This window comes from Dermacentor silvarum, chromosome 3 (genome assembly GCF_013339745.2).
Source record: "Dermacentor silvarum isolate Dsil-2018 chromosome 3, BIME_Dsil_1.4, whole genome shotgun sequence".
Taxonomy (NCBI): domain Eukaryota; kingdom Metazoa; phylum Arthropoda; class Arachnida; order Ixodida; family Ixodidae; genus Dermacentor; species Dermacentor silvarum.
The window spans coordinates 109,032,233-109,045,260 of NC_051156.1; the positions used below are offsets into that span (position 1 = coordinate 109,032,233).

Genomic DNA, 13,028 nt, shown 5'->3' on the forward strand with positions numbered 1-13,028 from the left:
GCGGCTTGTAATGCTCTCTGCACAGAAGTCTGCTGAGCCGATCAAGCCTTACAACTGCAACTTACATGTCCGACACACTGCGTTTGCAGGCATCGTAAGTAGATGGCGCCACCATACTGGCGGAGGCTGGGGATCACGTGTTTTTTTTATTGCGCGCCTCGTCTGAATGACATCTTGTCGTCTGCTCCTGCGCACAATGCGTTTGCAGGCACCTTAACTACATGGCGCCACCATACTGGTGGAGGCTCGGATCATCTGCGCCTGCTTTAAAGGGCATTGTTCAGGCGGCCGATAGCAAGCGCTTGCGTGGCTCAGTGGTAGAGCATCTGGCTCCCACGCAGCGGGCGCGGGCTCCGTCCGGGCGGAAACAGGGCACCTTGTTCGCATTTCCAGCTATAGCGGTTATGTTCGCCGGACGCCGTCGGCGGCGGCGGCAGCGGCGGCGGACACCATCGCGAACGGAAACAGCTATTGGAATGAGCCCATGACAGCTTACGCTGTAAAAGCTGAGACACGCGCCATGCCGCATTCGGGCTCCTTTCTCGCGCTCCTCTCTTGACACGTTGCGCCATCTAGTGGCGCTGTTGAGAAGTCCGCGTGTGGCCTCCGAGCTGAGAAGTGCGGTGCGCTGGTACCTGCAAGTGCTGAGAATTGTTCCTTGCCTTGCCGCACAACCAGTGACCGAATTTGGCGAGTAGTTCAGTCAAGAGCGGCACATACCTAGTGGATTCATGGCGTAGCTGGTTAAATTTTTGGCGTGAAAGGCGTTCCTTGAAAAGTGGCACATACCCAGTGCATATGTGGCCAGTCTGCAAAGGCGTCGGATTGCTGCCGTTGAGGAACCCTTGTGACGTGGCTACGATTCCCGGAAGCTCATCATCGACGAAATTTAAGAGGTCTTTATCGTCATCGTAGAGCGGCATATTCCCTGTGATACCTAGATGTATGCATAGTTATACCTAGTTACCCAAGTTGGCGTCAAAGACGTTCATTGAAGAGACACCCACACCTACTAGCACATACCCTGTGACCCAAGTTGGCATATTGCTGCATCAAGTTCGTCCAGTCCAAATCCTCCGTTGACACTCCTCACGAACGCGAACCTAATTGAAGTAGACGTACATGGTGTTCCGTTAACGACATTGATTGATACTGGAGCCCAAGTGTCCATAATGAGCACCAACCTATGTCGTCACCTCAAAAAAGTTCTTACGCCTGCCCTCACTCGAGCCGTGCGCGTCGCCAATGGCGCCACTGTTGCCGTGAGGGGTATGTGCACTGCTCGCGTAGGAATCGCTGGCCGCCAAGTTCCAGTCCTGTTCACCGTGCTGACCAGTTGCCCTCATGACCTAATCTTCGGGCTCGACTTTCTGACGACGCATTCTGCCGTCATCGACTGTTCCACCGGTACGCTGTGCCTCGAGCTTCCTCTTCTTTCGGACGTTTGCCCCGAACAACCGAACACCCTCTGCACTACAGTGTTTGTTCGGTTACCTCCAAAAGCCCTAACCTTCATCGAATTGGTCTCAACGGCAACCGCTCCTGATGGCGACTATGTCGTTGCCCCTATTTGTGATGTCCTCCTGGCGCGCGGCATCTCTGTTCCACAATCCGGACGTTACCCTTGCCGCTAATCGGATGTGTCTCCCCGTTATCAATTTGACTTGACGAAGCAAGTGTTACCTGAAGGCGTAGCGGTGGTCACGCTCCGGTCAGTGAAAGATGACCACGTCACTGCTTTTGCAGCCGACGCGTCTCCAGATCCTCCTGATTACCCGCAGGATGCCTTGAACCTCGACGGCCCATTACGTCCCATGGTCGCTCCGGACCTCGCTCCTGACCAAGCAGCCGCCCTATACGCCTTTTGCTTTTCTACCGCGACATATTTGACACTGACAATCGACCACTTGGTCAAACGTTCCTTGTTAAGCATCGGATCAACACTGGTGATGCTGTTTCTATTCACCGCCGACCGTATCACGTGTCCACGGCAGAGCGGCAAGTTATTCAGCAGGAAGTAAACAAGATGCTCGCCAAAGACATTGTTGAGCCCTCGTCGAGTCCTTGGGCGTCGCCGGCCGTGCTCGTCAAAAAGAAAGGTGGCACGTGGCGTTTCTGCGTTGATTACCGCCACCTAAACCGAATCGCTAAAAAGGACGTTGACCCTTTACCACGAATCAACGACGCTCTTTATTGTCTTCACGGTGCCAAATACTTTTCGTCCATTGACTTTCGATCTGGTTATTGGCAGATTTCGGTCGATGAGCAAGACCAAGAAAAGACCGCTTTCATCACTCCAGGTGGCCTCTACCAAATTAAGGTTATGCCGTTCGTTTATGCAATGCCCCCGCCACGTTCGAACGGATGATGGACTCTGCTTCAAGATTGCAAATGGTCAACTTGCCTTTGTTACCACGACGACGTCCTTGTGTTTTCCCAAATTTTGAGACGCACCTTGAGTGCGTCGCAGATATCGCAGATATCGTCGCAGGCTGGGCTCCAATTAAACTCATCGAAGTGCCACTTCGGGCGCCGACAGATTACAGTGCTAGGCCATCTAGTCGATGCTTCCGGAGTACAACCCGACCCGGAGAAGGTTCGAGCAGTAACGGCTTTTCCTGTACCTCAGTCTGTCAAAGACGTCCGGAGCCTTTGTGGGGCTCTCTTCTTATTTCAGACGGTTCGTGAAAGATTTCGCAGAAATCGCTCGACCACTGACTAAAAGTCTGAAGAAAGACGTGCCTTTTACGTTGGGTTCCCCTCAGGCTGCCTCATTTTCACGCCTTATCACAATTCTGACCAATCCACCGATCTTGGCCCACTTTGACCCATCCGCACCTACAGAGGTCCGAACCGATGCCAGTGGTTATGGGATAGGCGCCGTCTTAGCGCAACGCCAACACGGACACGACTGCGTTATAGCCTACGCTAGCCGGCTTCTGACAACTTCAAAGCACAACGATTCGATTACCGAGCGCGAATGTCTTGCTCTCATCTGGGCTGTTTCAAAGTTCCGCCCATATTTATATGGCAAGCCCTTCTCAGTAATCACAGACCATCATGCGCTGTGTTGGCTTTCGTCGCTCAAGGATCCTACTGGCCGGCTCGGTCGTTGGGCCCTCCGACTACAAGAATATCCCTACACAGTGACGTACAAGCCGCGTCGCCAACACCTGGACGCAGATTGCCTCTCTCGCTACCCAGTCGAAGACCCGACCTCTACCTCTGAGCCTGACACCGACGCCTGCGTTCTCTCTGTTTTTCCAGTGGTCCATGTCGCCGACGAGCATCGCCGTGACCCGTCCTTGCGTATCATCATTGACCGCCTGGAATCGCCACTTGCGACAGTTCCCTTCGCTTATTCACACTTCAAGATCGCGTACTCTACCGCCACAACGTTCACCCCGGCGGCCCAGCATTACTCCTCGTGATCCCTAAACACCTTCGCTCGGCTGTTCTCCACAAACTTCAGGACCTCTGTACTGCCGGTCACCTCGGTGTGTCACGTACCTACGACCGGGATCCGCCGACGCATCTTTTGGCCAGGGCTTCCTCGCTCCGTTTGAAGATACGTAGCTGCGTGTAAGAAACGGCAGCGACGCAAGACACCATCGACGCTCCCTGCTGGGTGCCTTCAACCAATCGACATTCCCGCGGAGCCATTCTTTCGGGTTGGTTTAGATTTACCTGGTCCTTTTCCTCTTTATACCACGGGGAACAGGTGGATCGCTGTGGCCACAGATTACGCCACGCGCTACGCCATCACCCGAGCGCTCCCTACAAGCTGCGCCATAGATGTTGCCGATTCTACGCGACGTGATTTTCTTACATGGAGCTCCGCGACAGCTTCTAACAGACCGTGGCTGGACATTCGTGTCAAAAGTTATCGCGGACATCCTGCAGTCCTGTGCCACGAGACACAAGCTATCCACGTCATTCCATCCGCAAACAAATGGCCTCATGGAGCGTCTTAATGGTACTCTCACAGATATGCTCGCGAAGTACTGTCTCTTCAGACCACACTGACTGGGACCTCGCTCTACCGTTTGTCACGTTTGGGTATAATTCCTCGCGCCACGACACCGCCGGTTATTCCCCATTTTTCCTTCTGTTCGGCCGAGAACCAGCACTGCCCCTCGACACAACCCTCCCTGTTCACGCGGCACCCACCAGTGAATATGCACTTGATGTCATCGCCCGCGCTGCCCACGCAAGGAAAATTGCCCGTGACCGCCTTCTAAACTCCCAAGAGAGTCAAAAGCGTTTGTACGACCGGCGACACCGAGACGTGCACTTCCCGCCTGGTTCTTTGCTGCTTCTATGGTCTCCGTCACGTCAGGTCGGCCTGTCAGAAAAACTGCTTTCTCGTCACATAGGCCCCTACCCAGTGCTTCGGGCCGTGACTCCCGTCACCCACGAGATCGCCCCTGACGCCCCATCTGCTTCCCAGTGCAGTGATATTGTGCACGTTACACGACGGAAGCAGTATCACCCTCCCACTGATGACATTTAGACGCTCCGGGACGTCGCTTCTGCCGCCGGGCGATTATGCTACACGTGTGTGGTATTTGGTTGTTTGAACGAGGTGCGCGGGCGCCATGACTCGTGAAAAGAAGACGAAGAACGAGCTGAGCTCACGCTGTGAATCTAACCGGTCAACGCTGCAACCGCTGTTGTAAATATAACCTGTAAATAGTTGCTCGTCTTACTGACTCGTCCTTCGCGTAACAATATCAAAGAGGTTCGTTGACGACCGGCACACAGCAAGGGGCACAAGCCAGGGTTTGAAGTCGGCGTGAAAGAGTTTCTTCCAACAGCGGCACCTACCCAGCCCCCATCCACAGTGACGCATGTCGGCGTGAAAGAATTTCGATGAAGAGTGGCCCCATCGCCACAAAATCAGTGGCCCAAGTTGGTATGATGGTTATTTCTAACCCTGTTGCCTCATCACAGCAGCCCGATGCGCTACACATTGGACCAAGGACTACCCAGTTATCCAGGTAGGCGGGAAAACAGACAGAATCATGCATAGATAAGTAGATACCTACAACCAAACATAGATAGCCCTAGAAAGTGCTGGAAGTATCCTAACAAGTTTACCGCAATAAATTCGGCAGGACCCATCTCACGATGACTGTCTATGGTAATGCGTATAGCATTAAATCGATATAGCGACACAACGTATCGCCACCGTCGAAGTGAGTTATGTATGAGGCTTATACTGCAGCTCGACTACTTTTTTGCGCTTCCCTATAATAGTTCCCCTGCAGGTGCTCCTAAAGGGAGCAGAGTTGCGGATAATTCCGCCATTATGTTCTACAGCTATGCTGCAAAGGAACTCATCGGGTGGGCAGGAGCCAACCCAAGAACAGCGTTGAAACTTGCAATTGATGGGGGCGCCGCCAGCGCGGGGCGTCGCGCATTCAACGCATAGGGAAGCAGTGAGGACGCTTAAGTCGCAGCTTGAAAGTGTATCGCACGCTGCTGGATGGTCCAACAATTTCTTTAACGGTCTACCGGGAATAATTTCTTTTCTTATGTCGACGTAGAACCGTGCCTTTGTGACCAGTGAGAGTGGTTGATAAGCAGACTGCGCTGCGCGGAGTGTTTGTTGACATCGTAGCTCCTGCATACACGTGCCTCTAGAACATGCTTACAACTTTCTTAATTGCATTACAGTCCTCACGGGACTGAATAAAAGCCGACAACATGTTCCAAAATTTGTAGCGTGCCTTTTGTTAGGGATGAGACGTCGCCGATACCTGCACCTCCATCGTGTGCACCAACAATATTCCCGCGGGCCTACCGCAAGGCGATTGCTGCTGCAGGGGACCGGAAGTAACGCACGTGCCGTTTAGGTTGATGGTGTGAGCGAAAACAGATTTCTATCTCGCTTGTAACAGCCGAGGGTACCACACTTACATCGTCTGGTGCATTTTTCGAGAAAAAAACACACGCTCCCAAACGGGTAAATGTTAAGACTATATGTAACATAAAACGTTCACTGAGCCTGTACTAAGTTTTAGGTGCATCTCATGTTATGTGCACATGTAATTCATTTTCATGCCATGACACGTAATTTATGTCATGCATGTGATGTGATGAATGCATGCTGTTCATGCCATGACATGACTTGCCATGTCATGCGTGCATGTCATTCATGAGATGAAATGAATGGCATGTCATGTATGTTATGTCTTTCATGTCATGCATGCATATCATTCATGTCAAGTCACGTATGTGATAATGTGATGAAACGATATGCGTGCATGTCATTCATGTAATGTCATGCGTGTAATGGAAGCGGTGGTTTCAATGTTGATGGCATTGAAAGGAATGAAAAGACGGCGTCGCGTCCGTAAAGTTGCCTTCTCTGCTGCGCGGCGGAACATTTGACATCATTTTAGACCAGGTGATGGCGCTCGGAAAGTATCGGCGCGAGTGCCGTAAAGAAAAGGCAGCGCAACTCAGCTCCCTCATGGAGCATATACAAAGACAGAACCCTCTAAGCTTAAGCCTCTAAGAACACTCGGCGCCATCTAGCGAAGCGTGCGCATGGCCTCTGAAATGCATAGTGCGCCGGTGCGTGCGAACGTTCCGAAACGCGTAAAGGCCATGTGACGGTCTTCACAGACGAGTGGCGGCAAATATTAACAAATGCTGCTGCTGATGATGATGTAGATTTGTGGCCATTGCCTTTGTAACGAGTGAGTAAACTGTTACCCACTGTGGAAAATTTGTAGAACCATCTATGGAACATGGAAACAAGCAAAGATTTATTCATTTATTTTTATTTAACAAATATTGTCAACCTTTCCCAGGCTGTTACAGGAAATGGCTTATGAAGTCACACAGAAGCACATGTGGCACACATGTTTGCATACCGCAACAAAGTACAAATCATCAAGCCTCGTGAACAGATGAATACACGCCAATTTGTGCCAAGGTACAGGTGGTTACTACTACCCTTACTAAACATACAAATAAAATAGTACATATCGCTATTCTTACTATAGGAGGATGTAAGAGTCCGGTTACGCCACAAAGTTGTCTGCAGATTTGTCCGCCACAAAGTTGTCTTCCCGCGGCAACGCGTTCCATATCGCTATAAATCTAGGGAAAAAAGGAGAATTTGATTGTGTCACGGCGTGTGAGTGGCTTATCATGCCAGCTTCCGCTGGAATGACCATGGAGCGGTTTCAAGTGCTCGGGTTTATCTGTGTTAACACAAGCCTGCAAACCATGAAAAGGAACTTCATTGCAGCCACGCGTCGTCCACACGGAAGAACTTTTATTCCTGCTACATTCCGAAGAGCACTCACGCTATCGTGGCGAAAATACTTGGAATGAATGAAACGTAGTGGCTTAGTTTAGATGCTTTGCAACCTATCTGCAAGGTATACCTGATGAGAGTTCCAAACTATACTACCGTACTCCGGAATTGGTCGCACTAACGTTTTGTAGGCTGTTGGACTTTCGTAGACCGATATCTGTGTTGTGTTGCCATAGTGGGAACGGGCCTTAACAGTTTTCCTAGTTACTTGGGTCACTGGGTGGTCCATGGTCATATGGGTATAGCGCATTGGGCTGCTATGCTAATGGAACAGTGTTCAAAAGCCACCGCAGTCAAGTTTGGTCACGGGGTATGTGACACTGTGTACATATGTGTCACATTTCAACGGACCTCTTGGACGCTGGCATGAGGGGCTGTGTATATGCCACTCGGTCGGTGCTGCTCTTCAATGAACCCCTTTTATACCAACTGCGGGCATTGAGAATATGCCAGTAGGTGTGTGCTGCTGTTCAATGAACATCCTTGGCGCCAACTTTCGTAACTAGGTAATTGCCACTGGAAGTGTGCCGCGGTATTATTATAAAGAAGTCGCAGTTTCGCCCGAAAGGCGAAGCATCAATTGCGACAGCAAATTAGTAGAGAGCTGTACGTAGTAAGGATAGTAGTTTTATCGGCTGTATAAACTTGGAAACATTCGCTTATAACTGAATTAACAAGCATGGTCTGAGCGCGCACAAGCAAACATGAATGAATCGCACTCGATGACCGCAGACAACCGCTGTCATAACGCTGGCGTGAGCAAGTGCGCTGCAGCAGCGAGCGAAGGTTCGTGCGGTCTATCGCTTCAACGGAAACTGAGCGGCAAAATCACAACGCATACAAAGGTAGGAAGTGTGTGCAGATCGCTTTCAAGAGGCGGTGCGCGCGACTGCTCGCAGCAGCGCATAGTACAAGTGCGCAGTTGTTGGCAGAGTAAAAGCCGCCCCTCCCCTCCCTCCCGCGCTGCAGTCCCACTTTACTCCTTTCGCGTGCGATAATGAATCGCCAGATCTCTTTGCGCCGGGTCGCTAAATGCGCAGTTGGCTCCGGAGCCCACGGCGCCCCCCCCACCTCCCTCGCTTCCATCCCACCACGGTCTGTCGCGCGACGGAGACGTCGCGTTCGCTGTCCGCCGAGCGTTTGCTCTCCGTGAAAGCGCGCGTCCGTCGCGCGCTCTATGTGCGTCGCTCGCACATACAGCCTACGGCGCGTGTTCACGATTTTATCGCCCTTGGACTTTATACGCAACCTCACGGTGACTGCGACGATGATGGCAGAAATCCGCTTGGAGTGTTCATTTAATTGGTATCGCAAAAAAATGTCTTTTTAGTTTCTCCGGGGCTTCATGGAATCAAACCCGCGCCGACCGCGGACTTTACAGCGGCGCCAATATGCGGCGCCCCTGTAAAGCGGCGCCGCATATTTCGTTGTCAGGCCGCCTCTCGGTTTTCAGCTCCGACAGCAGTAGTTGATTGTAGACTGTGGGTTCCTAGTCGTCCCCAAATATCGCACAGTGCAGAAATGTGACGTATTGAGCATCGGTCACACTTAAGCCACGCTGCTGTTAGGCAACGCCAATCAATGTGCCCCTGCTTCCTGCACTTAAAGGAGCAATTCTTGCTGGAAAGCCATTGGCGCTTTTCTTCCGCTTATATTATGGCCCGGCAATCACGCGTCACACGTCCTGGGATGCCGCAGAGGGGACACGTAGTCTGTCCAGGTGTTGAAGTGGCACCTGGCGATGAAGAGCGTGCTGCCAGTGCTAATGCTAAGACTTAGTTTGCCCGCTTCGCAGCGGCGGCAAAGTAAGCCTTCAAGTACTTAAACTTTTCAGTGTTGGTGAGATCGGGTGCGTGTGAATGATTGCCTCGTAGTGGTCCCAAAACCCCTGCAACTCACGGTTGTCACCGCTAAAGACGGATGCTTGAAGGCCCGGTGCTCGCGGCCTACTGTGATCGGCGAGGGTTTGACGAACCTCCGAGTGAGCAGCTAACATGGCACTGCTAGATGCGTCATTCGTCCCCGCATGTCTCGATTGGTTGAATCAATTCAATTTTTCCTGAAGTTGAACTGCTGGCAAACAGAATAGTTTTTCTTGACTGAAAGCAATAATATGCAAGCTTCTGATGCCACCCGATGCGTACTTCTTCCCCAGATATGGCTGTAACAATGAGACACCAGGCCATTCGCAGATCATCACCAGCGCAAATCTTCCTGAATATCCTAAACATAAGAAACGGTATCGATGCCGAATTATTTACCGTTACATGTTTCCCAGTTCTATTTGACACTACGCAGAACTTCAACGTTTAAATGCGAAATTGTGACTTCGTTGTAAAGACAATGACGCTTTCTTCTATCTTATCAGGCATCAGAGTTTATGTCAGTTGCTAAACTTTCCAGTGATACTAGTATTTACAGGTGCCATTTCATCGCGGACCAAGTCCTTCTTTCTTATACACTTTTCCCTTGCGAGAACAGCAATCCAAGCAGCGGCTGCAACAGCGTTCACAGCTCCACAGATCACAAAGAGCCAGTCGTAGGCGCCTACTTTGTCCCTGAAGTGCCCTGCAAAATAAAATATATCAACGTGTTATTTATTTTTGTGTTCTTAAGCACAATAAAATCAGATGTTCGGTTCTTGAAGAGCCTTCTGTCCTAAAGTACAAGTCAAAACACACATCTTTAAAAAAGACAACTAGATGCAATAAAGGAAATAATAAAAAACGTTGTTAAGTGATTGATAAATCTCACGCGAACAATACAATCGTGCAGTAAGAACAAATAAAGGATGTCGGCAAATTATGATACGTGCAATAACGAGCACATCACTGTGACAAGCAAGCGTAGCCTCCAATCAGGTTATTATAGCCTAGTTAATACCAAAGGGTATGAAATATCCATGGGATGAGAAGCTCGATACGGCATTAGATTGAAATAAAAGGTTTGATAGAAAATACATAACACAATTTGGATAGAGTAGGTGACTGTACGCAAAGAAATTAAAGAGGCATTTCACAAGTCGAGCGGGCGATGACCAGGGTATAAACACTTTCTTTCAGTTCAGGGGCGTCCACTAATCTTTCTAGGTGGCCATGAAGGGCCTCACGGCGCAAGTGAAATTGTGAACGCTCCATTAAGATGTACTCTACAGAAGTGTCCAAGGTGTCAAAGCACACTAAGACATCTTTCTCTGTGTACGATGGGAAAGTGCGGCGCATACAGTTTGTCGGTGTAACAGTATGCGTATTCAATGAAGACGTATACTGTTGACACTTTATTCACGAATTCAAGATATTTTAACACCGTTTTAGTGTGCCTAACACTCTATCGGGACATGGTTAGTATTCCAGTTTTGTCGCTCTCTTGTTCAAATATTTATGACCGCGAGCCTGTTTTGCGGCACTGACAGAAAAGACCCAGACGGTCGCACAAGCCAATGTCTTAGGGACCGCTTCAAATTTGGGGCGTTATCGCTTTGACTCATTAATAATGTCTAGCTAAAGCCACGTATTCGTGCAAGTGAGTACTATCCACATGACGGCACGGCGCGAAAGAGGAGGGCGCTGATAACACAGGCGCGGACATCAGTTAAGCTTTATATACGATTTACCGGTAAGCTGTTCTCGGTGAGAACAGCTTACCGGTATGCTTACCGGTAGGTAAGCTGTTCTCGGTGAGAACAGTTTACCCGTGAGAATATAGAGGCTGACAGGATACAGCGGCTGGGTGACCTTTGCATCAGCATGCCGTCTATTGCCCTGACTGAAAACGCAATCGATCATCTGGCTGTGTTGCGTTAGGGGATCACGAGAAGCGTGACGCCATGCACAAATGTCAATTTTTCTTCGTGCATAAACTATATATTTCTGCGGTTTCGTACGTAAAGTTTAGTTGATATCAGCACCTGTGTCGTGTCTTTTCCTTCTTTCCTCGTCTTTTCCGCTGTGAAGTCATGTCGAATTTGTATCACCATTTCGCCCAAGCTTTCAGTTTATCAAGTAGGCACATTGCAGGATTAAGGCTTTCGTTTCTGTGGCCCAGTGAGTTTTTTCAAAGCGAAGCACTACTTGGCTCATCCCCCCTACCCTTTACGTAGGCCAGTCTTTCACTGGTCGCACACTGGTATTGCACACCAAATAATAAAGGCCTTTGTGTAAATTCTAGCATCACTGGCGCGTAATAATGATACATGCATATTGCGTGTTTCGTGTGGACGATGCGCCCGGGTGCCCCGACGAAGAAGAACTGCTTCTGGCTCTCGAGCTGTCAGATGAACTAGCCAGCGCTGCAGCTATCCTTTGTAAATGTACTTTGTAAACAGTCTGCACTTCCGAATCCTTCGTTCGCGTAACGTACCGCGACGTACAGTAACCGTGACGTACATTGTTGTCGGGGTCGCAGGAGTAGAAGCATACGAGGTGTCGTCACGGGGAGCCATGGTGGAAAGCAGGACGGTGCGGCTGCTGCGGAGCTCCGTAGCGAAGACGGGTAACGGCACTCTCCATCAAAATGTTACGCGAACGAATGATTAGGAACTGGAAACTATTTACAAAGCATATTTACAAATAATAACTGCAGCGCTGGCCAGTTCAGCCGACAGCTGAACTGGCTGAACTGCCAGAATCAATTCGTCTTGTTCGTCAGGGCACCGGCGCGCACCGTCCACAAGTAAAACGCAATATGCATGTATCAATATCACAGTACAACGCTGAGCAAGGCATGTGCCCACGGAAGGGCCTGGAAGAGGCAGAGCGCGATGCCAGAGAACTTCACATGCCTCTTCGCTCCACTTTTTTAGTGCCGTTGCTGTCATTGCGAGCAGGCGCAGCCGTGGTATCACACCAGCTGTCACTCTAAATGATAATTACCTGTTCGACAGTTGACTTCAAACGAGCGTCCCCCAGCACAATAACTCGATGGTCTACTTAACATGAATCCGGGCAGCGCGAAATTCAGTGATGGGACAGCCGCGGAACAGGACCGTGTCGTTTCGAATCCAAACAAAGACTTTGGCAAAAACGTTGCAGAGGACGAGTACAGTCTAAGAAGAAAAGTAGGTAATGGGCTATTGAGGTTACTCCTTTAGGCGAGGAACTCATCTGCAACAACCATTTTCTACCTTTAGGTGGTAAGAGCGAGTGGATGAACTGTTACTCCCAATGCGGTTACACCTTCGAGGATTAACAGTTGCTCTTTTCGGATGCTCCTCAAGGGAGAAATGGTAAACCTTTCCGATGCTCCTCAAAATTGCAATTAACGAAATCTAAAAATCCAAAAGTAGGATTCGAATTTGTGTCCAAACGCAAGTTCGAGTACTGTCTAGAGTACCAGTAAGTGGCTAGAGTACCACACAGCTACTCTAGCCACTTCACCATGGTAGCTCGTTTGACGAAACAGGACACTGAGAAAAGGTTAAGCATCTGAACGCAGGTGCGGCAATGCATAAGTGATCCAGCATTTTGTGTATGCTATGCAAGGACAGTCTAACGTTGCGAGTACTTGCAACCATAAGCGACGGCAAAAAAAGTCGCAGTCTCGCCCGATAGGCGAAGCGTCGATTGCGCTAGAAAATTATCAGAGAACCCTACAAAGTAAGGACAGTACTTTTATCGGTCATATCGACTGGGAAACATTCTATTCCTTCCTAACTTAACAAGCATAGTGACAGCGCGCACAGCAAACATGAGCCCAT

General features: G+C 49.9%; 1 protein-coding gene across 2 annotated transcripts in view; it reads right to left on the bottom strand.

Annotated features, from left to right (window-relative positions):
• The window catches only part of LOC119444660 (monocarboxylate transporter 2), a 163,567-nt gene that overhangs the window by 117,322 nt on the left and 33,217 nt on the right, over positions 1–13,028 (bottom strand). The window contains exon 5 of one of the 2 annotated variants that reach the window (XR_007465999.1): positions 9,635–9,901. Coding sequence is in view for 1 of the 2 variants with exons in the window: in XM_049663512.1 (XP_049519469.1) it covers positions 9,717–9,901 (185 nt within the window). In the remaining variant the exon portion in view is untranslated. Of the gene's footprint in view, positions 1–9,262; positions 9,902–13,028 lie in introns of those variants that run through there. The other variant, XM_049663512.1, reaches the window with a different exon arrangement.